The 24,696-nt window shown below is 50.9% G+C and overlaps 1 protein-coding gene across 4 annotated transcripts; it reads left to right on the top strand.

Annotated features, from left to right (window-relative positions):
* The first annotated feature begins 80 nt into the window (after positions 1-80).
* CUNH19orf47 (chromosome unknown C19orf47 homolog) lies at positions 81-24,683 on the top strand. 4 transcript variants are annotated; one of them, XM_006905405.3, is made up of 10 exons: positions 81-160; positions 2,598-2,650; positions 3,892-3,943; positions 7,345-7,432; positions 7,556-7,670; positions 9,313-9,394; positions 12,867-13,004; positions 14,066-14,218; positions 16,321-16,391; positions 18,013-24,683. In XM_006905405.3, exons 3-10 carry the CDS (start codon positions 3,925-3,927, stop codon positions 18,502-18,504), a joined length of 1,158 nt encoding a protein of 385 aa, XP_006905467.1. In that variant the 5' UTR covers positions 81-160; positions 2,598-2,650; positions 3,892-3,924; the 3' UTR covers positions 18,505-24,683. The 4 variants fall into 4 exon arrangements, with proteins under 4 accessions (XP_006905467.1, XP_024906417.1, XP_015450276.1 ...); XM_025050649.1 differs by lacking the exon at positions 81-160 and adding an exon at positions 178-1,604; XM_015594790.2 differs by lacking the exon at positions 81-160 and having other exon boundaries at positions 2,647-2,650; positions 14,069-14,218.
* Positions 24,684-24,696: the final 13 nt, after the last annotated feature.

Below are 24,696 nucleotides of genomic sequence, written 5' to 3'. Positions count from 1 at the left end.
GAGAGGCCGGGGTGGGGGAGGGTGCGCGGGTCAGTCCGGCTTCCGGCGGTGAGGGCGACGCTTCCGGGGCGGGCCGCCGGGCCGAGGAGGAGTGTCTGACTGTTGGCGCCGCCGGGAGGGAGGGCGGGTGGCGCGAGTGGGCGCGGGCCTGGAGGTCCAGGTGAGGCACGAGTAGGGGAGGTGGGACTGGGCCGGAAACGGTGGCAATGGATGGCCTCCGGGGCTCTGGAATCAGTCACGGCGCAGCTGTGCGGCCTCGGACAAGCGACTTCTTTCTCTGAACCTCAGTTTCCTCCTCTGTAGAATGGGGGTCAGAATCCGACTATAGCTCCCTCCTTATGGATTGGAGTGAGAAGTCAGCTCCTGCATGTTGGAGTCCCTCGCTCAGTGCCTGGCACAGTGCTCACTCTTATTGTACTGTTGTTAGTATTGATGGTAATATTTGCGCTTAGCATGGAAGATGCGGGTATGGGAGCGTGACTGATTGTTGGACTTGGAGGCTGACAGATTTCAGTTCAAGTCTCAGTTCCACTTTGTGGCAGTGGGCCTGTGCCTCCATCCCTCCGAACCTCACTTTCTTCATCTATACAATGAGGACTGGTAGTCCAAGTATCATAGGGTCATTGTGAGGATGCTAATGAAAGGTGGGTGTAAAGCCCTTAGCACAGGGCCTGGCACGGTATTGAGTAGGAGCTTGATAGATTGGGACTGTCATAATGATGACTCTGAGAGTCATTGGTGTAGCTGAGACTTGAAATAGAGAGATGGAGGAAGCTCAAAGACAGCAATAGGACAATCGGGGAAATCAATATCCAGACACTTACTATTTGGCCAATTTTCCCAAATCTCATAGTATTAGATTTTTCATTTTCTTTAAAACCGCTGATGCATTTTCCTCCACTTAATTTGAGAAGGAAAAATTGTATTTGCTATCTTAATGAAAACTGGCCTGGCTGGCCATGAAAAGGAGCACTTAAACCCGAAATCCAATGGAATCAGAACAGTCTATTAAATTGTAGACAGAAATGGAGATAAAAAAGGGAATAACTTATGCTGTGTGATTCCATGTTTTCAGGTCCCATGGACCCTTTCAGGTTATTTTATACTCTGTTCTCAGCTCACGCTTTGCATATAGCTTATATAGGTCAGTGACTGTCCTACCCTTCCCCTAGCTCACTGAAGATTTTTCTATTTTATTTAATGCACACGTACATAGTACTCATCACCTACTGAGCATTGTTCTAACGGCTTGGCATTTAAGAACTCATTTAATCCCTCTAGCCACTTGAACAATAGATATTCCTGTCATTCTTACTTTATAATTGAGGGAAGTGAAATCCAGAAAGATTAAGCCACTTGCCCCAGAGTGAGGATTAGGAAGTGGTAGAATTGGGATTTGGATCCAAGCCTTCTAAGGGCTTAGCACAGGGCATCTAGTACATTATAATTACTCGAGTTTTGGAAGTGGTCATTTTTCCATATTAATAATTTTCACTGTTCAGAGAGTCAGTGTTGGAGATGGGCTTTTAATGGTGGAGAGAGGAAACTGAATCCAGCAGGAAATTCTGAAGCTGTGGGAGGATACCAGTATTTAAAGGCTTCTGGTAAGCATTAGGTGGAACCTTGCAAAGACAGACTACAGTGCCTAGCCTGTAGTAATCCCTCAACCAGCATTAATCATAGCTGATGCACTGACTTCAGTTCAAGTTCTAGCCCAGCGGTTACTTGCTGTGTGACCCTGGACCTTCCACTCATCTGTGAGATTGGGGATCATTTTTACTTTCTTCCCCCACGGTTGTGAGGGGTCACTGAAGCGTGTATGTACTCAGTGCCTGTCATGTGGACATTGAATGGGAGCTCCTGCCTGGGCCCTGGAATCAGGGAGAACTTGTCTTTGAATCCCGGTAAAGCCACTTGCTAGATGTGGCATTTGGCAAATGACTACACCTCAATTAGTTTTTTTTTTTTTTTTTTTTCTCATCGATTAAGATGAGGCTAATAATAGTCCTCACTCATGAGGGGGTTGTGAGGCATCAGCAGGACGCCTGGCTCTGGTCCTGGTGAGGGCCTGGTATGTGCAATGTTCTGACATCTTGAAGCCCCTCCGTGCCCCGCTCTTTGGGAGATGTCAGTTGACCTTGTCCAGCAGTAAAACCCAAGAGGGGAAGTGGGTTTTAGGGAGTCAGGTACAGGGAGGAGAGATGCCTGTGGTCATGTTCATCCATAAGAGATGCAGCGGAAGCTAGTGAAGGGCAGGATAAGTCCTGGCTGGCGGCAGAGGAGAGAGTCTCACATGTGGGGACTTGGGGAAAGCTTCCCAAAGCAGATGGCAGCTAAACAGAGTGAAAGGCTTGCCAGGACAGGAGGAGATAAGCCTTCCAGGCACAGGTGACATTCCTTGTGAAAACTGGGAGGCAGGCAAAGGCCTTGGGTGTTAAAGGGAAGGCTGGGCTGGGAGGCCTGAGAGTTAAGGATAACCTAGACTCGCAGGGTCGTTGCTATGCACCAGGCACTATCTCAGCTGCTTCATATGTAGAAACCCACGTAGCCCTCACAGCAGTTCTCTAAGGTAAGGTTTATATCGTTCCAATTTGCAGATGGGGACACCGAGACCTGTCTGGCGCAGTAACCTGCCAAGACCACACAGCTAGTAAGTTGGTAGAACCAGATTTGAACCCTGCAGTCTGGTTCCAGAGTCCTTTCTCCTATACTGTCTCTGTTATACCATCAAAATGGGGTTAAGGAGGAGCAGATTGTGTGTACGGGACAGATGGCCTTCTGCCCCTGTCAGGGAGGCAGAGGAGGGGTGATGGTGAAGGATCAAAACTGGGGTTTGGGGTGGGCGGCGGGGAGCAGAGTGAAGGACGAGGGCAGAGGAGATGGAAGAGACAGCTGGGTCAGAGATGAGGAGGAGGGCTAAGTGGGAAGTTTGGGACAGGTGGTCCCAGAGTCAGCATTGAATTATCAGGAGAGAAAGTTCCTTCCTTTAGTTTCCTTTTAGGAATGTCTCCTGCCAATACTGTCCAGGAGACATTGCTGCTGATGTGTCTTGAACAACTTTCTAGCACTTGCTAATGTTACCTAAGTGAAAACGTTTTTTCATTTCTTCTCCGAGGCCCCTCCTGACCTGGAGCCCCACCTCCCTGCCCTCGTCTCCCCACATTCTTCTCCTTGCTCACTCCACTGCAGCCACGCTGGCTCCTTGCTGTCCCTCAGACATGCCAGATGGAGTCCCGGCTCAGGGCACTGGACTTGCCATGTCTGCTCCTGGGACACATCCTCTGGCTCATTCCTGTCTACCTCCTTTGGGTCTCTAATGTCACTTCAGAGAAGTCTCCCCTGGTTATTCCATTTAGAATTACAGCTCTTGCCTTCCCAGCCCTCCACGTTTTCTCCATGACACGCAAGGCTTTCTATACTACATCGTCAACCATTCTATCTGTTCACTGTGTCTTCCCCTTTCCCCCATCCTCATCTAGGTGCCAAGCTCCATGTTTTTGTTCATATCAGTGTCCCTGGTTCCTAGAACAGTGCCTCCCACATAGTAGGTGCTTAGTAAATGGTTTTCGAATGAATGAATGAATGGATATTTATGGCTAAAGTCTTGGGCAGGGGGTATCTTTTTTCTGTCTCTCTTATTCAAGCTAGAGATTTTCGAGGTGTGGGAATGGAGCTGTAGACATTTGCTATCCCTAGGTCTTGTCTCAGGCAGAAGTGATAGTTGTGGTGGCAGCTCTGGCCCAGGCTGACTTCCTGCCAGCTGCTCCAGGCTATTCCTGGGCTCTGAGCCCCCAGTCCAGGAACTCTCCTCTGGCGGACAGGCAGCGAGAGAAGGACGGACACTCAGCCGGTGGCAACTTATGGGCCCTCTCCCCTCGTTCTCTTTTCCAGGCTCCAGGGAGCAGCATTGGGGCCAGGGCGACAATGGTCTCAGTGACTATGGGTGAGTCTGTGGCCTTCTCTCCAGGGCCCCCTCTCCCCACTGCCCTTTTTGAGGTATGACCTTGGTGTGGGGAGACGGGATGGGGGAGGGAGGGCCGGGTCACAGGCAGGAACAGCTGTAGTCTGAGGAACGTGGTGGCGGGGCCGGGGCCTGTCCAAGGCCTACCCGCCTCCTCCCTGCATCTTGGCCTTCTGTTACTAGCCTAGATGTAAAAAAGAACTTGGGCTATGAAGTCCAGCAGATTTTCCACGTGGCCTGTCAGAGCCTCAGTTTTCTCACCTGTAAAATGGAGATACTGATTCTCCCTACATCTTGGGATGTTGTAAGGGGATTAAAGAGATTATCACAAGTAAAATCTTGGGCATAGTTCTCTACAAATGTTAGCTATCGTTATTATTCTCAAGAGCCTTATCATCATGTTCTCTTTAAGCTCTATTTTGGGATTGTCAAAGCACAGAGATTAACTGGTAGCTTTAAAAATTTTTAAGAATTATTTAAAAAATGTTTGGTTATAAGACCAACTAAAAAGCAAACATCTGAGTGTGTCCTTTATGATTCCATTTATATAAAGCACAGAAACAGGCAAAACCAACTGATGCTGTGAGAAGGTGGTGGTTGCCCTGCGAGGCAGGGAGAAGCGACTATGCAGGGAGAATGGGTGGGGCGCTTCCCGTATTTGGAAATGTTTTGTTTCTTGATCTGGGTGCTGGTTACATGGGTTCGCTGGTTTATGAAAAATCTGTCCACTTGTTTGTCCTCTTAGGCATGTACTTTATAATTCAATGAAAAGATTTTTAAAAAGCTATCCCCCTTTAGGTCAAGAATAGAATATTGCCAGCCCCCTGAGGGCCTCACCCCAATCACAACCCTTTCCTTCATCCAGATGGAATAAACCACTATCTTATCTTTGTGGTACTCCTTCCTTACGTTTTTCCGTAGTTGTACCACCAATGAAAATAATCTGTATTCCAAAGACTTTGGTTTTGAACTAATATAATGAAATTAGGCCGTGCGTGCTTCCGTGTCTGGCTCCTTTGGCTGAACGTGATGTCTGAGAGTCACTTACATGGCTCTGTGTAGCTGTAGTTCTTTCTTTTTCATTGCTGTATAGTATTTCACCACCCGAGTGACTACTGTTAGTTTATTGATGCTACTGTCAGTGGCCATTGCAGCGTTTCTGGGTTGGGGCTGCTGCAGACAAGCTGCTGTGAACAGTCTAGCGCTTGTCTCCCGGTGTGTGTAGCAAGCCAAGACTCACATTGTTGCCCATCTTATTTCTGAAATGGGGGTAGTCTTACAGCTGGTGGCTTATGATCGTTTGATAGGCAGCACCTTTTCCTTCTTAGTAGTACTGTAAGCCCTCACTTAATGTCATCAGCGGGTTCTGTGATTTTAAGCAGAATGGTGTATAATAAAACCAGTTTTACCACAGGCTAATTGACATAAACGAGAGTTAAGTTCATACGGCATCTTGTCAAAATGTAACAAAATGACACTGAATGAAACAACATTATTTGAGGACTTGCTGTGCATGAAATGATGGTGTCACCCAGATGTGGGGACTTCTGCCGTTCCTTGACTTGGTTTTAGGCAGCTAGCTGCTCCCAACCTGTGTGGTACTCTTTTTTCCTGAACAGCTTAATTGAGGTACATTTCACACAATCACCTGTTAAAAGTCTGTAATTCAGTGGTTTTTATATTCAGAGAATTATGCAATCATCACCACAATTTCAAAACATTTTCATCTTCCTCCCAAAACCCCATACCCATTAACAGTCACCCCTCCTCTCCGGTCCCTGGCAACCACTAATCTACCTTCTGTGTCTATACATCTTTATAAATTTACCCATTCTGGACATTTTATATAAAGGGAATCATTATGTGGTGCTTTTTGATACTTAGACAAAGGTGCCCACTTTTGGTTGATGGCAGCCAGGGCACCGTGGCTTAGCAAGTGGCAAGTGCCTGTGCAAAGCAGAAGAAGGTACTGCTTTCCTCAGGGCTGGGGTAGAAGTCCTGAGGGCGTGAGCTTACCTGCCTCAATCTGGGGAGTTGGGCCTGTGGCGAGGTGGGCAAGGGTCTCTTTGGAAGAGACATGGCCCCTCGGCCTGTGCCCAAGCCCTGCACTGCCACCTATGCCACGTCTAGCTAGGAGTATGTCTCTTTCTCTGCTCTGAGCCTCAGTTGTCTGTGAGCAAGCAAAATTGGCATAGTAGTACCAGATTTTTTCTGTTATCAGGTAGCATGGATTGTCAGTGTAGTGTTAAGTGCCATGAAAAAGAAAGAAATGTGTTGCCAATTGAACTTGGCACACCATCATTTGTCAGGTAGATCCTAGTTTCAGAGATACTAAAATATGAAAAAAAAGTCCTACTTGAAATCAGTGCTCTTATCTCACACCTGGCCTGACAGGTTAGGGTCAGTTTGAAGGTCACACCAAGAGAATAAGAAAGAAGTTTAGAAACAAGAAAGCAACATGGGCGGGGTCTGCCGGTCTGTATTCCATGCCTGGTGGTGGCAGGATAGTAGCAGTAGCAATAATGATGATACAGTGGTTGAGGACGTCCTCTGGGCCAGGCATCATTTTAAGCCCTGTACTTGGACTTTCTCATTGAGTCTGCACAGGGCCCCGGGGACGCTGGTGCTGTTATCTCAGAATGTCAGCTTCATGAGGGAAGGGACTTTGTCTTGTGCCATGTGGTATCCCCAGTGCCCTAGGACAGGACCTGGCCTGTGCCAGGTGCTTAGTACGTACCCCAGATTTACAAATGAGGAAACTGAAGCCCCGGCCAACAACTTGCCCAAAGCCCCTCAGCCAGGAGATGGCAGAGCCAAGGTTGGATGCCTAGGCTTGCAACTCCGTGCCCTACTCTGAGGCAGGACCACTCCTGTGACGAGGCAGGGGCTTGCTGACACCCACGGCCAGCTCTGTGATCCTTCTTTCCATCCACCTGCGGGTCCTGTCACCCTCTGGGGCTGGGCCCGCTGGTGGGGACTGGGGCAGAGAACCCAGAGTCCAGGCTCTCCCAAATCAGTCATCGGCCTAGCATGGGGGGTGATCACTGCGGGTCATGTTCCGGGGCAGGGCAGAGCCGTAAGGAGAAGGGCAGTGTGGGAGCTCATGGGCTGGGGACGTCTGCTGCTTGTTAGCGGTGTGGCCGGGACTGAGCCACCCAGCCTCTCCCTGCCTCAGTTTCCTCATTGGCAAAGTGAGGAGTCAGTGCTGCTTAACCCGATGGGTTGTGAGGTGGGCTTAGTTCCACAGTACATGCGAAGCACTCAGCCCAGGGCCTGGCATTTGACAAGCATTTAATTTGTGGGAGCTGCTGCTTGCGGCTGTGGTTTTTGTGGCTGTTCTCTAAAGAGAGTAATGTGAATAATGAGCCCTGTCCACCCCCCAGCCACTTCTGAGTGGATCCAGTTCTTTAAGGAAGCTGGCATTCCTCCGGGGCCTGCTGTCAATTACGCAGTGATGTTTGTGGATAACAGGTAAGAGCACTGGGGGGACAGAGCCGAACCTGGGGAGGGCCGAGGTGAGGCAGGGGAACAGGGATCCGGCTGGCCCACCCAGCCTGGCCCACCTGCGGCCTCAGCACTGACCCTCCCTTGCAGGATCCAGAAGAGCATGCTGCTGGATCTCAACAAGGAAATCATGAATGAGCTGGGCGTGACTGTGGTGGGCGACATCATTGCCATCCTCAAACATGCCAAGGTGGTGCACCGTCAGGTGGGTGCTTTGCTCCGCCCCTCTGTCTCTGGGTTTAGGGTCAGGTAGGGGGCAGTGGCAGAGCCAACAGGAAGCTTGGAAGCAAACCTGAGTTCTGAGGCTGGTTGCACCATTTGCTGTGTGATGTTGGGCACATTGCCTAACCTCTCTGAGCCTTGTTTTCTCCATCTGTAGAATGTACATAGGCAAACCTATTTTATAGGATGGTGGTATTAAGTTATATAAAGCCCTAGTACAGTGTAAACAGTAGGGCTTCAATAAAGGCTCTCTGTAATTATTATTACTAGTTCTCATCTTTTTTTTGAGCCATTGCTTTATTTTACTTAATTTCTCTAGCTGTAAATTGGTTCTCACTAATGATAATTATCATTACCAGGATTCTTCTCTGTCCCCAGGACAGGAGCTTCTGTGTGAGATTCAGGTGATGACTTGGCCAACAATATGGTTGTTCCATCACTGCCAACCCCCCCCCCCCGCCCCCGCCACCGGCTTACAGTGACCTTGGACTTGTGATTTCACCTCCCTGAGTCTCTGAAACAGGCTTTTCACACACGCCTGCTGCATAGGTCGCTGTGGCCATCTACCTGATAGTGTACGTGGCATCGAGTGCCAGGCCTGGAGTGACGTATGGTAACTAACACGTACCAAGTGCCTGCCTTGGCCTGCCAGGCCCTGTCTGTCTACACCCTCCATGTGAACTCGTCTACTCCTCCTTCCACTGACCAAAAAGGAACCCTGCCCCAGAGCTGCGCTCTCCAGTGCTCCGCTTGACCACACAGTGGCTGCTGGTGTAATTCTCGTCATCGCTAGTAGCTTCCCTCCATTTCAGAGACGGCCTTCATGTGTCCATCATCCAGGTCGAGACCACACAGTGAGGGCTTCCTCAAGCCAGGGTCACCATCTGAGTTGTCGTGGAGACTGTCACTGAGTAAAACTGCAAAACTTCTTTTTCTTTAAACTTTTAAATTTAGGAACAATTTCCAATTCCTAGAAAAACTTCAACAATGGTACAGAAAATTTCTGTGTGTCCTTCACCCAGCTTCCCCTAATGTTAACATCTTACGTAGCCGTGGCACATTTGTCACAACTAAGAAATGAGTGTTGGTTTGCTGTCGTTACTGAACTGCAGACATTTTGGATTTCATCCATTTTCCCACTAATCTTTTCTGTTCCAGGATGCCATACCACATTGACCTATCATGTCTCCTTATTCTCTCTTGATTTGTGACAGTTTCATAGTCTTCCCAGGTTCTTGATGACCTTGACAGTTTTGTTCTGTTTTTTTTCAAGTTATAGCTAATCAGCTTTGTTAAGGTCTTAATATTTCGCTGTATTTAGTCGAGGTATATGTTTTTTAAATTTATTTTTAAATTATAGTTGACATATGATATTATGTTGGTTTCAGGTGTACAACACAGCAGTTAGACATGACCTTGACAGTTTTGAAGAGTACTGGTCAGGTGTTTTGTCAAATGTCTCTCAGTTTGGGTTTGTCTGATGCGTTCTCATGGTTCGGAGTGAAATGTTTTAAAATCTTTCTAGCAGCTCTGATACCCTTAGTTTTGCTCAGATTTTTGGGTCCGCTGGTTCCCCACCTCGTGCATCTGTCCCCGCGGTAACCTAGGCACCTGTTTTTTTACAGGACATGTGCAAAGCTGCCACTGAGTCAGTGCCCTGCAGCCCCAGCCCCATTCCAGGCGAGGTTCGCCGAGGCGCCTCTAGCGGTGAGTCCCATCTACTCAGGCCTCCTTTCCTTCATTCCGACACTCCTGCAGGGAAGAGGACACACCTGGAATCTGTGGAGGTGGCAGCAAAGCCATCCGAGGCCCTCTCCTCTTAAGGAAACATGCAGTGGGTAGTGAGGGGCTGCTGGTAGTCCTGTTCTAGAAAGTTACTCTCAACACTGTGAATTAGTGAGTACTGAGTCACTGCTCCTAGGGGAAGTCCGGGGTTAGGTTCCTGCAAGCCTCCGATCACAGTTTCGTCAGCTGATCAATACAGAAGCTTTGAAAGACGCCTTATTTAATACATATTGTTGATTCATTGACATTGAACTTGTGGCCAGTAGCACTCTGACTCGTTCCTGAATGAAGCTAACCTAACACATGTGTTTTTTCTATAAGGCACATGTATCTCAACGTCCTTGCACTGCAGCACGGGCTTAGGGGCCATTTTAAACAGCAAAGGCACTAACGAAAAGCACGAAAATGTGAAAGATGTGGCACTGAATAGACCGCAAGGAGGACACTTGTTTACTGTGTGAGAGCTGAGACAGGAAGGCAGAGCGCTGCCTTGTTTGACTTCAGTTGGGCGTGTGCGTGTTGGGTGACTCAAGTTTCTTGCCATTCTGGGTGTGTCTGTGAGTGACCACAAAAGTGCTACAAATATCGATTTTGGGGTTACAAATAAATTTTAGTGGATAGATGAATTTGCAAATTGGAATCTGTAAATGGTAAGAACTGACTATTTTTATACTTATGTCAGCAGTATGATACCTTTAAAAAAAAAAAACCTTAAAAAATTTAACGTGTATTAGTTAGCCTTTGCTGTTTAACAAGCTACCCCAAAACTGATTTAAGACATGAACTTTTATTTCTCATGGTTCTGTAACTTGGCTAGGCAGCTCTGTTCTGGGCCAGCTCAGCTGGTCTCGGTGGTCATCTGGCAGCTCCGTCGCAGCTGAGTGATCTAGGATGACCTCACTCACGTGTCTGATGGTTCGTTTGATATCACTCGGGCTGATGGGTGACTCAGCCATCTGTCTCTGTTTCCAGCAGGCTAGCCCAGGCTTGTTCATACAGCGCTGGCTGCAGGGTTCCCAAAAGCAGCGTCAGGGGATAGGCCCCGCTTCACAAATTATGTCTGAAGCCTCTACTTCTGTAATATTTGCTCTTGTCCCATCAGCCAAAGCCAGTCGCTTGGCTCAGCCCAGAGTCACGTGGGCAGGGCCTTTGGGGGCAGGACAAATGCCAAGGGCACAGAGGCTGAGCAAATTTGGGTTCCACAGCTTACATACAGAAAAGGATCAGTTCATAAAGGTACAGCTGGATGACATTCCACAAATGGGTCACCCATACAGCCAGCAGCATCCAAATCCAGAAACAGAAACGTGGCCAGAGCCACTACCCCCGCTCGGGGTGCGCCCTACCCTGATTCCTAACCGCGTGGATGAGTCTTGCTGGTCTTTCGAGTCCGTGTAAATGGTATCAGGTAGTATTTGCTTTTTGTACCATTCTGAATGTCTTAAATAGTTTAAAATAAAATTTAAAAATTAAAACTAACAAAAACACTAGCGGAGAAAATAGGCAAGTAAGACGAGAAGGGGAAACAAAGGAGGGAAATTGGGGAGGAGCGCCCCAGAGCAGCGTTGCTGCTGCGGCCGCCCGGTGCTGTCATGATAGCGGATGTGCGTGTCGGTGTCGGTGTCTGTGTGGGTGTCTGTGTCGGTGGTGAGAAGACCAGTTCTTTGTCCTCTGGCAGCCTCACTGCTGCTCAAATTCAGCAGAGCAGGGACAGAGGTGTTTCCCCCCACCCAGCGGTGTTTGCTGTTTACCCGTCATGATAAAACATGGTATCCCTGATCCCTTTAAGCGGGGCCTTTCCCTCTGTGTACACTGCGAAGGGCGGGGCCCTGTCACCTGCTGGCCTTTTTCAGCGGAACATGCCAGTGACAGTGCCCTTAGCCGGGCGGTGAGCAGGAGCCCTCCTGGCCCAGGTCCTGCACAGCCGGGTGTAGACAACCAGCGCTCATGAAACTCCCGTTTGGTTTAAGACCCTCTGAGGAAACATCCTGGGAAACTTGTGGAAGGGGACATGCCAAATCATTAAGAGGGGAGTGAGCAGGCCTGAAACCTGACCCTCTCTTCCTGGGAGTGGGGAGGGGCGAGGTCCGATTGGGAAGGGTCCCTCCTGGCCACCCGGGTGCCTGTAATGCTCCAGCTCCTGGCCTGGGTTCTGGGTTCTGGGTATGTGGGAGCTTGCCTTTAGTTAAGTGGTCTGTGTAGGCTCGAGGTCTTTTTCTTGGTGCCGTAGTTATTTAAAAAAGCCAGCCAGGCAGTTTGCGTTTATAATGCCATGTGGGGTCATTACGGGGACTTCAGGAGGCTTTGGGAGCGCACGTAGCAGGAAAAGGGAGGACTCTTGGAGGCTGGGGAGGACAGAGTGCCAAGATCAGAACGCCATGGGTGATGGGGGTGTTACTGGGACTTGACCAAGCAGAAGCGGCGTGGAGATTGCCCCACCCCACAGGGCTTCCCCAAGAGCTCTTGAAACCCACCCCCTGAGGCTAGCAGCGGCTGCACCCCGATTACATCTCCTTCCCACGCTAGGGCTGGCCCTCTAGTTGGTGAGCTGCAACTCCCTCCTGCCTTGCACCCTAGGACATCCCTCTACTCTGCAGGGGTCACCAGACTGTCCCCCCGTCCCCAGAGGGAGGCCACTGCTTTGTTTAGCCCAGCCCAGCCCAGCTGGAGCCAGACCCACACTGCCCAGGGCCCTGACCGAGTGGCCTTCCCCCTGAGTCCCAGTTCCTGTGTCCATAAAGTGGGTCGGCCATAAGCCTGTCCAGTAGGGACGTTAGGATGTTTGGTGATAGTGTTCATCTTTTCAGTAGATGTCTGTCGAGGACTTGTGAAGTGCCAGAAACGTGTGGGGATACGGCAGTAAACAGGCAGTGTCTCCTCATGGAGCTTGCGTGCTGGAGGGAGAGTCCACCAGTAAACAAATAAGTGTAATTTACTGTCAAGGAGTAATAAGGGCTGTGAAGGAAAAGTGCAGCATAGGGTAAGGGGGTAGAGGGCGACGGGGTGCTCTGGAAAGCTGTCTCTGAGGAGGTGCCATCTGAGAGGACACCTGAGCCTGTTGGTCTTCGGGGAACTGCATGCCAGGCCGAGGGGACAGCACACATTCTTGCTGGGTGGGGAAGACCCAGAGAACAGCTTGGCTGAAGTGGAGCCGAGAGGGGAGGGACGAGGTCAGCACAGGGCTGGGTAACTGCTGGGTGAGGTTTGGTGGGAGCCAGCCTGGTCTTGAGCCTCAGGAGAGGACCCCAGGGCAGGGAGGGATGGGCCCACTCCCAAGCATACTCACACGGGGACAGCACAGCTTCGAGTGACTCTGGCTGCCTCTTCCCCATTCAGTCCCGAGCCCGGCCATCTCCCAGGGCCCATGCCACTGGACTCTCCTCTCTCCCCGCAGCCGCTTCCCGAATGATCGCCAACAGCCTGCACCGCGACTCCCCACCGGGCACTCCCCCGAGGCGGCCAGACACCAGCGCTTCCAAGATCTCTGTCACCGTGTCCAACAAGATGGCAGCCAAGAGTGCCAAGGCCGCGGGTGAGGGGACTTGGGCTAGGGGTGAATGCGGGCTGGCAGACGTTTTGGGGGTCACGGTCCCAGTGTCTCAAGTGCTTTTGGTGCCCAGAGTTTTGGACTTGGTCACAGCACCTCCGTGGGCCTCATTTTCCATGTCTGGAATGGGACGGGTAGTGCCCTGCCCAGAGGACGATCACGCACTGAGCCGGTGCATTTAAGCACGGGCGCCCTAAGGTGCTCACTCTGTGCCTGGTTCAGGCTTTCTTATTTTGTTTTTTTTTGTGGTAAGAACATGTAACAGGAGATTAGTCTCCTAAAGTTTTAGCGTACACTGCAGCATTGTTGGCTATAGGCGGTCCAGTCTCTCCTGCCTTTGTTGGATCCATTTCCGAAACAATGATCTTGGTACAAGGGGATACTGAGGCCCAGTGAGGGGGCTTCATTATCTGACCCCTGGCCCTATGGCACCCTGTCCACCTACTTCACGCGTGCTCCCTTGCCGTGTGTTTGGGAGTGCCTTACCCCCGTCTGGCTTTTTGATTTGTGTGCCGCGAACAGAAAAGTTACAATTAATTTCTAAAGTATTGAAAAGATGGTGAGCCTGGAAGGACTGACACTCTTATCCCTTGACGCGTTTGGGGGGATTCTTTTTTAAAAAATGAACTTACAGTTGCCTTCTGCACAAATTGTAAGTATGCATTTTGATCGGTTTTTGATTGGAAAAGTGAGCACACCTGTGCAGCTACTGCTAGATGGCGCTCTAGAACCTGCGTCCCACCTTCATCTGATGGGAATCTGGCTGGACTGGGAGCTGAGCCTGCAAGGGGCAGAGACCGAGCCTCAGAGCTCCAGGGAGGCCAGCTGCCCCCTGGGGGTTCTGAGCGCCTTCTGCGCCCAGTCTGGCCCAGACCTGAGTTTCTCGGTGATGCAGAGTCAGGGATGACGGGTGGTTGGGAAGATAAGGGATTCCAGTCATGCGGACGCGTGGAGATAAAGGGCACATGTGCCCTCTACAGGGCGTCCAGTCCCTGCCCTGGAGAACATTCCATCCTGGAAGGCGCTCACCTCCACTCCCTCCCCAGCAGTCCTGGCCCGCCGGGAGGAGGAGAGCCTGGCTGTTCCCACCAAGCGACGCAGGGTCACTGCCGAGATGGAGGGGAAATACATCATCAACATGCCCAAAGGCACCACTCCCCGGACGCGAAAGATCCTGGAGCAGCAGCAGGCTGCAAAAGGTACCAGCTGGCCCGGAGGTTTAGTGCAGAGACTGTCGTTTCTCTTTGACTGCGTAGTGCAGGGCTGGTCATGTGCCACTGGTGATGCCCAAGGAGCAGGCCCTAATGGGACCAAGGGGCCAGCGATGATTGCTGTAGAAGCGGTTGACAGGACACCACCTCTGCCCTCTTGCCTTGCGGTCAGTGCTGCAGGCTTCCTCAGTCCCTCAGCTGGTACCCTTCCCTGGAGGGCGGGGCCATGGACTTGATGATGGCTTTGCCTGACTGAGGAGAGATGCTCAAAAAGTGGGAACCATCATCATGAGCCAGAGGGGTCTGGTTGAAATTCAGTCCACAGCTGGGTGTGTATGTGGTAGGATGGAGATGATGCTCTGTAGAATATTAGAATATTGTACATGTTTTCGTGGAAAAACATCTAGATGTTGCAGAAGCACATACAATAAAAACAGACTCCCCTCCCTCCCGTGTTCCATGCCTGTTGTTAACCTGTCCAACCAGCATCCATGGACTTAAATGTATCTACATATAAGTCTATATATATATATATGGGCGTCTTTTAAAACATATAGCATCATCCTGTAGGTATTTTCTATAACTTTTTTTCTCCTCTTTAATTCCCCCCCTGCCCACTTCCACCCCTAACCTATGGATGTTGCTGTTTCCCCTTAAGAACTGGATCTCTGAAGACGGGTGGGTCCTCCCACACGCTCACGGCGCGCACCCAGGGCCTGGTGTACCGGGGGTATGGTCCGTGGCTCCACCTGGGGCGCAAACCCTGGACCTTCTGCGTGTAAAGCAGACGTACTGACTACTACACTATGGAGCCACCCCCTGTTCTATAACTTTTTTATTAATACCTTTTCACATTAGTGCGTGTCCATCTATATTTGGTTCTATAGCCAAGACAATAACATTCTCCCTTCTAGAGCTTCTGTGCCTTTGGTAAAAGTCATGTATCATGGAGATACATAACTAAGATTAAGCAGCTTTTCTTTCTGGAAAACAGGGTCAATTACACTTTGTTTTTTTGTTTGTTCTGTTTTTTATAATTTCCCCCTCTTTAATTCCTCCCTCACCCCCCACTTCCACCCCTAACCTATGGATGTTGCTGTTTCCCCTTAAGAACTGGATCTCTGAAGACGGGTGGGTCCTCCCACACGCTCACGGCGCGCACCCAGGGCCTGGTGTACCGGGGGTATGGTCCGTGGCTCCACCTGGGGCGCAAACCCTGGACCTTCTGCGTGTAAAGCAGACGTACTGACTACTACACTATGGAGCCACCCCCTGTTCTATAACTTTTTTATTAATACCTTTTCACATTAGTGCGTGTCCATCTATATTTGGTTCTCCGTATCCACGGGTTTTGCATCTACGGATTCAACCACCCGCAGATTGAAAGCATTTGGGGGAAAAATGCCGGAAAGTTCTAAAAACTTGAATTTGCCATGCTGCCAAGCACTATGCTGAACCCACATGAATGAAGTGGTGTGAGTTGAACCCTCCTGTAGCTGCCATGCAAATACAAGTTATGTGCAAATACTACACCGTTTTATATGAGGGGCTTGAGCATTTTGGATTTTCTTATCTGCGGGGGATCCTGGAACTGATCTCCCTTGGGTGTCAATGGACGACTGCACTTCATTCTTATGAATGGTTCCTATTTCCGTAGTAGTTATATATCATAATATAGTAAGCGTTCTGTTGATGGCTAGTTTGTTACTTAGGGAGCGGACTCATTACCTGCCATTCCTCAGATTCAGAGACCATGACTCCAAAAAAGAGTAGGAGGCGTGAATAAGGATTAAGAACTCTTCCCGCACATAATTCATAAACTTGTACGAAGGTGCAAGGAACAAGTGTCAGTTTTAGTTGGTCCTTCCCACATTTGACACTAGCCAGAAGCGTGTGGTTGAAGGTCAGTGTTAGCCAACAGTGTAGACACAAAACCGAACTGGGCCCAGCCTGTGCCTGCTTGTACCAGCGCTGCCTGAGGTCTGGGCTGGCCACATTGTCCCCTCCCTCGTCTGCACAGTGCTCAGCCAGGCCTGGGCCCACAGGGGCCACTCAGCAGGTGCTGGCTGACAGCCTCACTCTCTTCCCAGGTCTCCACAGGACATCCGTGTTCGACCGCCTCGGCGCCGAGACCAAGGCAGACACGACGACAGGGAACAAAGTGAGTTGGAAACGGGAAAGCCACTGGGAGCTCTCAAAGTCTTGTCTTCCCCGGGTGTCGTTCCGGACGCTTCCCACGTCTCACTTACCTTTCCAGCCTCAGTTCTTTGCCCTGGTGGCTTCCTGTCTGTCTGCTGCTAGCCTCTCCCATGTCCAGCCTCGGCGGTCTGGCTGACTCCTGGATGCCTCCTTGGACCCCTCCCACCACCATGTCCCAAACTGTCCTCAGCATCTTCCCCCAAAGTAACTCCTCTCCTGGGGCGCATCTCAGGGACACCCCATCACGCCCATTCTAGGTGATCATTATTCCATTGGCACCATCTGTGTTGCCTGCTCTGTCACCTCTTCCTGTCTGCATACCGTGTGGCCTCCTAACTGGTCCCTGTGCAGCTACCGTGACCCCCGCTAGCCCCTCCACCATAGCAGCAGTACGTGCCACCCACAGGATGGGCCACCTGCCCCTCACCAGAAGCCCTTCAGAGGCTTTCCACTGTGCTTAGGCTGAAGCCCACTCTTCTTGCTGTGGCTCACAGTCCCTCAGGCCCCAGACGTGGTGTGTGGTTAGAAGCATACAGCCTGGGCCTGCCGCCTGGCTGCCTGGCCTTGGCCGTGTCACTTGAGTAAGCCCTTGGTACCTTGGTTTCCTCATCTGTATGGCACCCACCTCATAGGGTGGCTGTGAGGGTTAGGTGAGATGCACCTGCATGGTGCTGGGTGTGTCGTGCGTGATGAGCACCTGGTAAACGTCACCTTTCATTAACTGGTGGAGCTCCCCAGCTGTGTTTCCTGCCTCTGTGTTTCCCGCGCCGCCAGGGCTCACCCACTCTGGCCTCTTCCCACTTCCTAGGATCTTATCATGAGCATAACAACACTCAGGACATGTGGCTTGAAGATGCAGCCATGTCAAGAGCTTGGTACACAGCGAGTGCTCCAGTGATTCTTGTTCTTGCCTTGGGGACTCAGCCCGCTCGCTCTCTGCTGGTTCAAACTTGAGGGCCTGGCAGAGATGCTGGAGCCTTGGAAAACGTCCCTGAGCTCCAAGAGGAGACGAGGATCCTCTGTGTCTGCTCTTCAGCACTGCCCGCCCCCGCCCCTAGAATGCATTGGTCTCGTAGAGAACTGCTTGTGTCATTTCCAATGCCAGGCCTGTCTTCCCCACTGGACTGTGAGCCCCCTGAGGGCAGGACCAGGCCTGTCACAGCTCTGTCCCCAGCACCACCCAGCACAGGGCCAGGCACAGAGTCAGGACTCAGAAATTATGTGCTGAGTGAATGACGTGTTTGTCTTTTCTTTTCGCTCCTGTTCACTTGTAGACCTTAGCCAGTGGTCTTCCCTCTGCGTGGCGCACCTCCCTCCTTATTAGACCCACTTCCGGCCAGCTCTCAGATCTCATTTCAGATGTGCCTTCTCCAGCGAGCCTTTCCTGAACGTGCAAGGCCAGGGGCCTCCTCTGTGCTCCCCCCAGCTCTTCAGACTTCCCCTGTCGTGGCCACTATCTGGGGTGTCACCGATGGGTGTTCTTCCAGCTGTGAGCTCCAAGAGGCCAGGCACATGAGGCAGCGCTCCATGAATATGTGTTGAGTGACTAAATGATTCACTTGTCCGGTCTCTGACTTCCACAGCCCACGGGAGTCTTCAGCCGCCTGGGGGCCACCCCGGAGATGGATGAGGATCTGGCTTGGGACAGCGACAATGACAGCAGCAGCTCTGTCCTGCAGTATGCTGGGGTCCTGAAGAAGCTAGGCCAGGGCCCAGCCAAGGCCAGTCCCCAGCCAGCCCTGACTGTCAAAGCCAAAGCCACAAGCTCAGCAATGACAACAGCTGATACCCCGACACTCCGGCGCCTGGCCCTTTCCACCCGCCCTTCCGCCCGCCCGAGGATCGAGGCCCTGTCCAAAGTCAGCATCATCCAGAGACTGGGCAAGGCTGCCCTTGTGCCTGAGGCCCAGGACAGCCAGGTCACGAGCACCAAGAGTAAGTCTTCGGCCGAGGTCAAGGTCACCATTAAGAGGACTCTGGGGCCCCGGGGGAGCAGCTCCAGCGAGGGCCTTGGTGCCCAGATGGACCATGCGGGCACTGTGAGCGTGTTCAAAAGACTGGGCCGCAGGACCTAGCCCGCGGGCGGGGCGCAGGCCCCTCCAGGCTCCCGGCCCCATCAGGCTTCAGTGAGGGCTTCCCCCGCTGGATGGCACTGCTGGTCTCCCTCAGGCGTTCAGGCCCAGCCCGAGCTTTGGGGATTCACCCCATTTTTCTGAGTCAAGATGGTCGCTGTGGCCTGGCCTTGCCGCTCTGGGACTTTCCCTTCTCTCATGTCCTCTGTTCTGTCCTCTCTGACCGTGGCCTTGGCAGGGCCCACTTTTCTACCTCTTCCAAGTGCCAAGTGCCCTTTTCCTCTCCTACGTCCCCTCCCCTCCCTCTCAGCAGCGTCTGCTGCCTCAAAGCCCAGCTCCTCGTCTTCCTGGTCCCCCGGAACGGGTGTCACCTGGAGGGGCTCCCTCGGCCCCTCACCCTGCCAGCTTCCTCCCCTCACTCCTCTGCCCCCCGTCCCACCTTAACTGCTCTGATTTTCCCTCTCTTCACTCTGTTCATTTCTCTTCTGTTTTCTGTCCCTGTGGCAAGGCCCGACGGTCCGCTGTGTCCTGCCTGACCCTCCTGCACCTCCGGCCACCCAGCGGCCCCCTCGTCGACAGTGGCGTCGAGCTTGTAGAGACTGTTAGCGGCCCTCACTCCCGGGCTGGAGGCGCCGTCCCAGATCAGGCCCTGGGCTGCAGCCGGGCCACCTCCGTCTTCCTGCCCTGGGTGTCTTTTTCTCTGAAAGGCCATGGTGGGTGGCGGGCAGGGGGCACTGGGAAGGGAGACCAGTGCCGAGAGAGAAGGAAACAGCTGTTTTAATATATTTTGGTGACTTTCATACTATTTTCCTCCCCTCCTTCAAGGTGAGTCGCAGGATTGTTTTTCACACGAAGCACAGTGTGTGAGTTGGGGGACAGCAATGAAGGGATGGGCTCTGCCTCTGAGGGTCAAACTCTGCACACACCTGGGCCCCAAGTCCGAGGGAGTGCTGGTCACGGTCCCCGTTTAGCTGGGCCTTCTCCTCCCCTCGACAGACCGCGCAGTTCGTCACCCTGCCTTCCGCCTCCACAGATTCCACCTGTTTCCGTCACTCTCCCTGTTGGCAGCTCTCCAAATCGCACGCTGTTTGGAGGCGGTGGGTTCCTGTGGATTTGGTTTTCACTGCTTGCTGCTGCACAGCCCTTACTCTGTGCCAGGCCTGTCCTGGGAGCTGGGAACCCCTTCATGAGCAAGGCAGACAAACCCCTGCCCTCGTGGCTCTAGCTGGGGAGATGGCAATGTGACCGCACTTTCCAAAGAATCAAGGGATGAGCAGAAGTGACCAGGGCCTCTTTAGATGTCGGGGGTAAGAAGGCCTTTCAGAGGAGGTGACAGGTAGGCCAAGTTGGAAAGGAGAAGCAGCAGCACATGACGGTCAGGAAGAGCTTTCAGGCAGAGGAAATGGCTAGGCGAAGGCCTGTCTGGCTGGCTGGTGACGGAGGGACCTTCCCTCCAGCATAGGGGTGGCCCAGCAGCCGATGACCAGGAGCCTTGTGACCCAGGGTGAGGAGCATGGACATCATCCCCAGAGCACTGAGGAGTTTGGGAGGGTCTGAGGCAGGCGAGTAATGGTCAGACATGACTTGTGAAGATGACGGTGGCCCCGTAAGGAAGATCTTGCTGGGAGAGCAGGGGCGGGCCAGGGAGGCAGCCACCGCGGCCGGACGAGACAGCAAGGTGGGCGGTGGGGAGAGGGAAGTGGGTGGCCCAGGGTTCAGAGTAGGGGCAGCACGGGGCCTGATGGATTGGAAGTTGGGGTGAGGGGAGGATGGAAAGAATGGGTCACACTTACAAGGGAGACGAGCATCTAAGGAAGGTGCTGTTATGGGGCCTGAGGGCCGGGGAGCGGGGAGCAGGTGGGGCGGGAGGGCACTCGGCTCTCCCTGTATTCTCTGAGGGGTGAGCGGGCTGCTTGGGCTCAGGACTGCCGAGCTGGGCGTCAGCAGCTTCGGGGTGGGCCCGGTACTGCGGTGTTCAGGGCCGAGGGCCCGGCGAAACCAGCTGGAAGGGGGCGTAGAGAGAGGAGAGGACCGGGAGGGACTTTGGAGCCCTTTTACTAATTAGAGAACAGATCTGATAAGGAGATTCCCAAGGAGCAGCGGGGGTTTGGAGGAGAACTAAGAGGAAGTGAAGATGACATTAGACCTCCATTTTTTAATTGTAAAAGATACATAAAATTTGCCATTTTAACCATTTTTAAATGTACTGTTTTGTGGCATTAAGTACGTTTACATTGTTGTGTAACCACCACCACCATCCATCTCCAGAGCTGCTTTCTTCCCAAACTGGTCATTTATTTTTAGTTCTTTCATAATGTCATATCGGGAGCCCTCTTTGTGTCAGGCAGTGTCCCAAGCACTGGGCCTGGGGTGTGAAGGGCTGGAGTTCAGTATGAGGGACAGTGGTAGAAAGAGCAGCTGTCGACCTCGCTCCTGGTGAGGGCCCAGGCTGGGTCCTCGGGGCACTGGTCCAGGTCGGCCTGGGAAGGACAGCAAATGACTGCAATGTTGATTCCGGACACCGCCCTTTCATGTCCCAGCCACGAGGAGGCGCTCACGCACACACACTTTCCTTGCTGCTCTTCTCCGCCCCCTACCTCCTATAATTTCTTCTTGTCCCACTTCATGGATAATTTTAGCAAATGCCAGGGTTAAATGGAAGTGTTCCAGTTACTAAATTTAGGAGCACAAGTAATTTCTTGATGCGTAGTAGGATCTACGATGACATAAACGCATGTATAGCTCCCGTGAAAGGCTTACCTGCGTGAGGTAAGTCGTCACTTGCTCTTTAGAGGCTCAGAGAGGAGTAAACTGCTAAAGACCTCACCCAGTTGGCAAGTGGCAGGACTGGGGTGGACGTCAGGGAGCTGAGCCAGATCCTGGCCCCTTAACTACTACCCTGTGCTGTCTCAATCACAGATTTGAAACGGTCCTTTTGCATAGGTGGAGGGTGGGGTCCTAGGAGATTTTCTAGTCATCTCTGTCTTCTCGCCCCATCAATTCATCCTCTGAAGCATCTGCAGCTCTGGCATGCCTCTGGCCTTGAGTGCCACGCCCCATCCTGCCACCCTTTGCCAGAGGGACCTGGCGCTGGATGCCTCCTCTGCTCGCAGTCGCTCTAGAGCCCCGGTGTCCCACCCATGTGATTTGGTGATTGCCCCAAACCAACCCCAACGGCTGTGACTGCAGGAGTGCATTATTTTTTCTTTGGTTCTCTTAAACACTTTTGAGCATAAATAGTACATAGTTTAAAGTGCAAAGGATACAAAAGTCTTTACAGTGAAGTTTCCTCCTGCATCTCCTAGCCCCCAGTCCCCTCCTCAGAGGCCACTGTTGTTACCAGTTCTTGAGTAATCCTTCCAGAGATGGATTACACACGTGCGCGCACGCGCACGCACACACACACGCACGCGCGCACACACACACGCGCACACACACACACACACACACACACACACCAGCCTAATTTATTTAACCAGTCCTTTTGGAAGGGAGTTCAAGTTGCTTCTAGCCTCTTGTGATTACAAGCAGAGCTGCAGTGGGAAAGCCTTGTTCACCTGTGGGGCCAATTCAGGGCTGAATCTGAAGAGTTCCAATGATACCACTTCGGTGCAAATGCTGATAGTGGGTCAATAGCAAATCTGAACTAGGCCCTCCCCCAAGACTGGCATTCTTCAGATGGTTTACTTACACATTTATCACTCCGTTCCACAAAGGAATTAAGAGCAGTTGAACTCCAGTGTTTGGAGCACGCTGGAGGAAGCAAGTCGGGATGCTAAGAACTGACATTGACCACCACCTCTGGGCCAGGAAGTACAAATCAGTGCTTTGTTACATCGATGGACTTGTCGAGTTCTCAGGGTCGGGGCATCACTACGAAAGTCAGGGATTTCCTAGCTTATCCTACAAACACATAGAGATGGCGGGGCAGTGAGCCCATGGCTCTTGGTAAACCCAGAGCCAGATCTGAGCCAGTTGAGGCAAATGATTCTGTTTAGACATGGTCTTGGGATGAGGTCACCTCTGAACATGTCACCTCTTTTGGTAGCTCCACCAGTGGATGCAAAGCAAGATGGGTGCTTCTAATGCCTGTGGCAGCAGCCAAGGTCCCAGCCAGTCCCATTGCCCCTTCCTGCAGTGCCTGAGCCTGGTGCTTGAGATGGGCCAGAGGTCAAAGTCAGGCCCCAGTGATCCCGACCCCACCTTTCCCTCCTTTGGGATCCCAGCTGATTTAGTCTAGTGAGCACTGCTCCTACAGACCTGCCTCTGAAGGCCCGGTGTTTACCAACACTGAACTTGACCTGCTTTGTGAACTCCAGGCCTTCGCAAACTTCAACAAACAGGAACAGACTTTATTTTTTAGAACAGTTTTAGATGTGCAAAAAAATCAAGACGTACACTTAGTATGGAGTTACCATCTACCCCATAATCCACTTTCCTTTATTAACATCTTAATTAGTATGAAAATGTTTGTTACAATTCACCCATATGGATACATTAGTATGAAGTCCATAGTTATTCAGATTTCCTTAGTTTTAATATCTTTTTCTCTTCCAAGGTACCATATTACATTTATGTTGTCAAACATTTATGTTGACAAATAAGGAGTTGTCTTAGGCTCCTCCTGGTTGGGGCAGTTTCTCAGACTTGTTTTGGATGACCTTGACAGTTTTGAAGAATGCCGGTCCAGGTATATTATAGGATGGCCATCAATCGAGATTTGCCTGATGTTTTTCTTGTGATTAGACTGGGGTTGCATATCATTCAGAGGAAGAGCTCAAGGGAAGTGCCATTTTATCCATCCCATCTAGGGTGCATACTGTGAACCTGATTGATCACTGTTTGTGTTGATCTTGATCATCTGGCTTGATTACCTACTATTTGTCACATCTTACCGCAAAGTCCTCTTCTTTCTCCCTTTCCATATTGGTCCCTTTGAAAGGCAGTCACTCCGAGCAGCTTACATGTAAGGGATGGGGGGCTCACAAAATACTGACATAAACTGTTTGGAATTCTTTCGCAAGGGAGATTGGTCTCTTCTCCCTATTTATTAATTCAATCTTTTTTTTTTTTTAATCAGTGTAGACTCACGCATATTTATTTTATGATTTGGATTATCATCCAATGTTACTTTATTGTGCTGTTCACGTTATTTCAGCTTTGGCCATTGGGTGCTCTTTCGGTTGGCTCCTGTGTCCCTTTGACATAGCTCCATTATTGTGTAGTGGGGTTTTCTTGTTTGTTTTTTGTTTGTTTGTTTGTTTGTTTGGCACTTCCTTACTTTCTGACACTACAGATCCTCCAGGCTTATCTTGTGTATTTCCTGCCCTGGTCCTAGAGCCTAGCATTTCTCCAAGGAGCCCAGTTCCTTTCATTGTAGAATGGTATCAGAACCAAGATCTAGGCATGAGGTGTGCTCGTTGCTACTGGGGTGACACCCCCTTTTTAAAAAATGTAATCTTAATATGCAACCCCAAAATAGCATGTTGAAAATAGAAAAGCAATAATTTATTAGCATACTTAAATGTTTATTTTGGATTAATTCATACAGACAGTACAAAATTCAAAGGTATATATACAAGACTGCTTTGTGCCCAGTAGACTGGCAAAAAATTTAAAGTCTCAATGTTGGGGAAGATTTGGAGTAAAGGGAGCATACACATTGCTACAGGAATGTCATTTGGTATCAACCACATAAAGAGCTTTTAAAAAATATATATTTTATTGAGATATAATTCACATATCAGACATTTGTTCCATTTAAAGTGCACAGTTCAATGGCTTGTAATTATTCACAGAGTTGTGCATCCACCCCACATTTTAGAACATTTTCATTACCTTGAAAAGAAACCCTACACCCCTTAGTCATCATTCCCAGGCCCTCCCATACTCTGCCCCCCATTCCAAGCCCCTGGCAACCACAAATCTGCTTTCTGTCTCTATGGATTTGCCTCTTCCAGACATTTCATATAAATAGAATCATACAATATGTGGCTTTTTGTGACTGGCTTCTCTCACTTAGCATGTCTTTCAGGTTCATCCATGTTGTAGCATGTGTCTGTACTTCATTTATTTTTATTGATAATATAGCATTGTATGGATATAGCACATTCTGTTTACTTAGTTGATGGACACTTGGTTTGGTTCCACTTTGGGGCTATTATAAACAATGCCTCCATGAACAGTTTCATGTAA

This window comes from Pteropus alecto, unplaced genomic scaffold (assembly GCF_000325575.1).
Source record: "Pteropus alecto unplaced genomic scaffold, ASM32557v1 scaffold271, whole genome shotgun sequence".
NCBI classification, from domain to species: Eukaryota; Metazoa; Chordata; class Mammalia; order Chiroptera; family Pteropodidae; genus Pteropus; species Pteropus alecto.
This window is presented reverse-complemented; position numbering and strand designations above follow the sequence as displayed.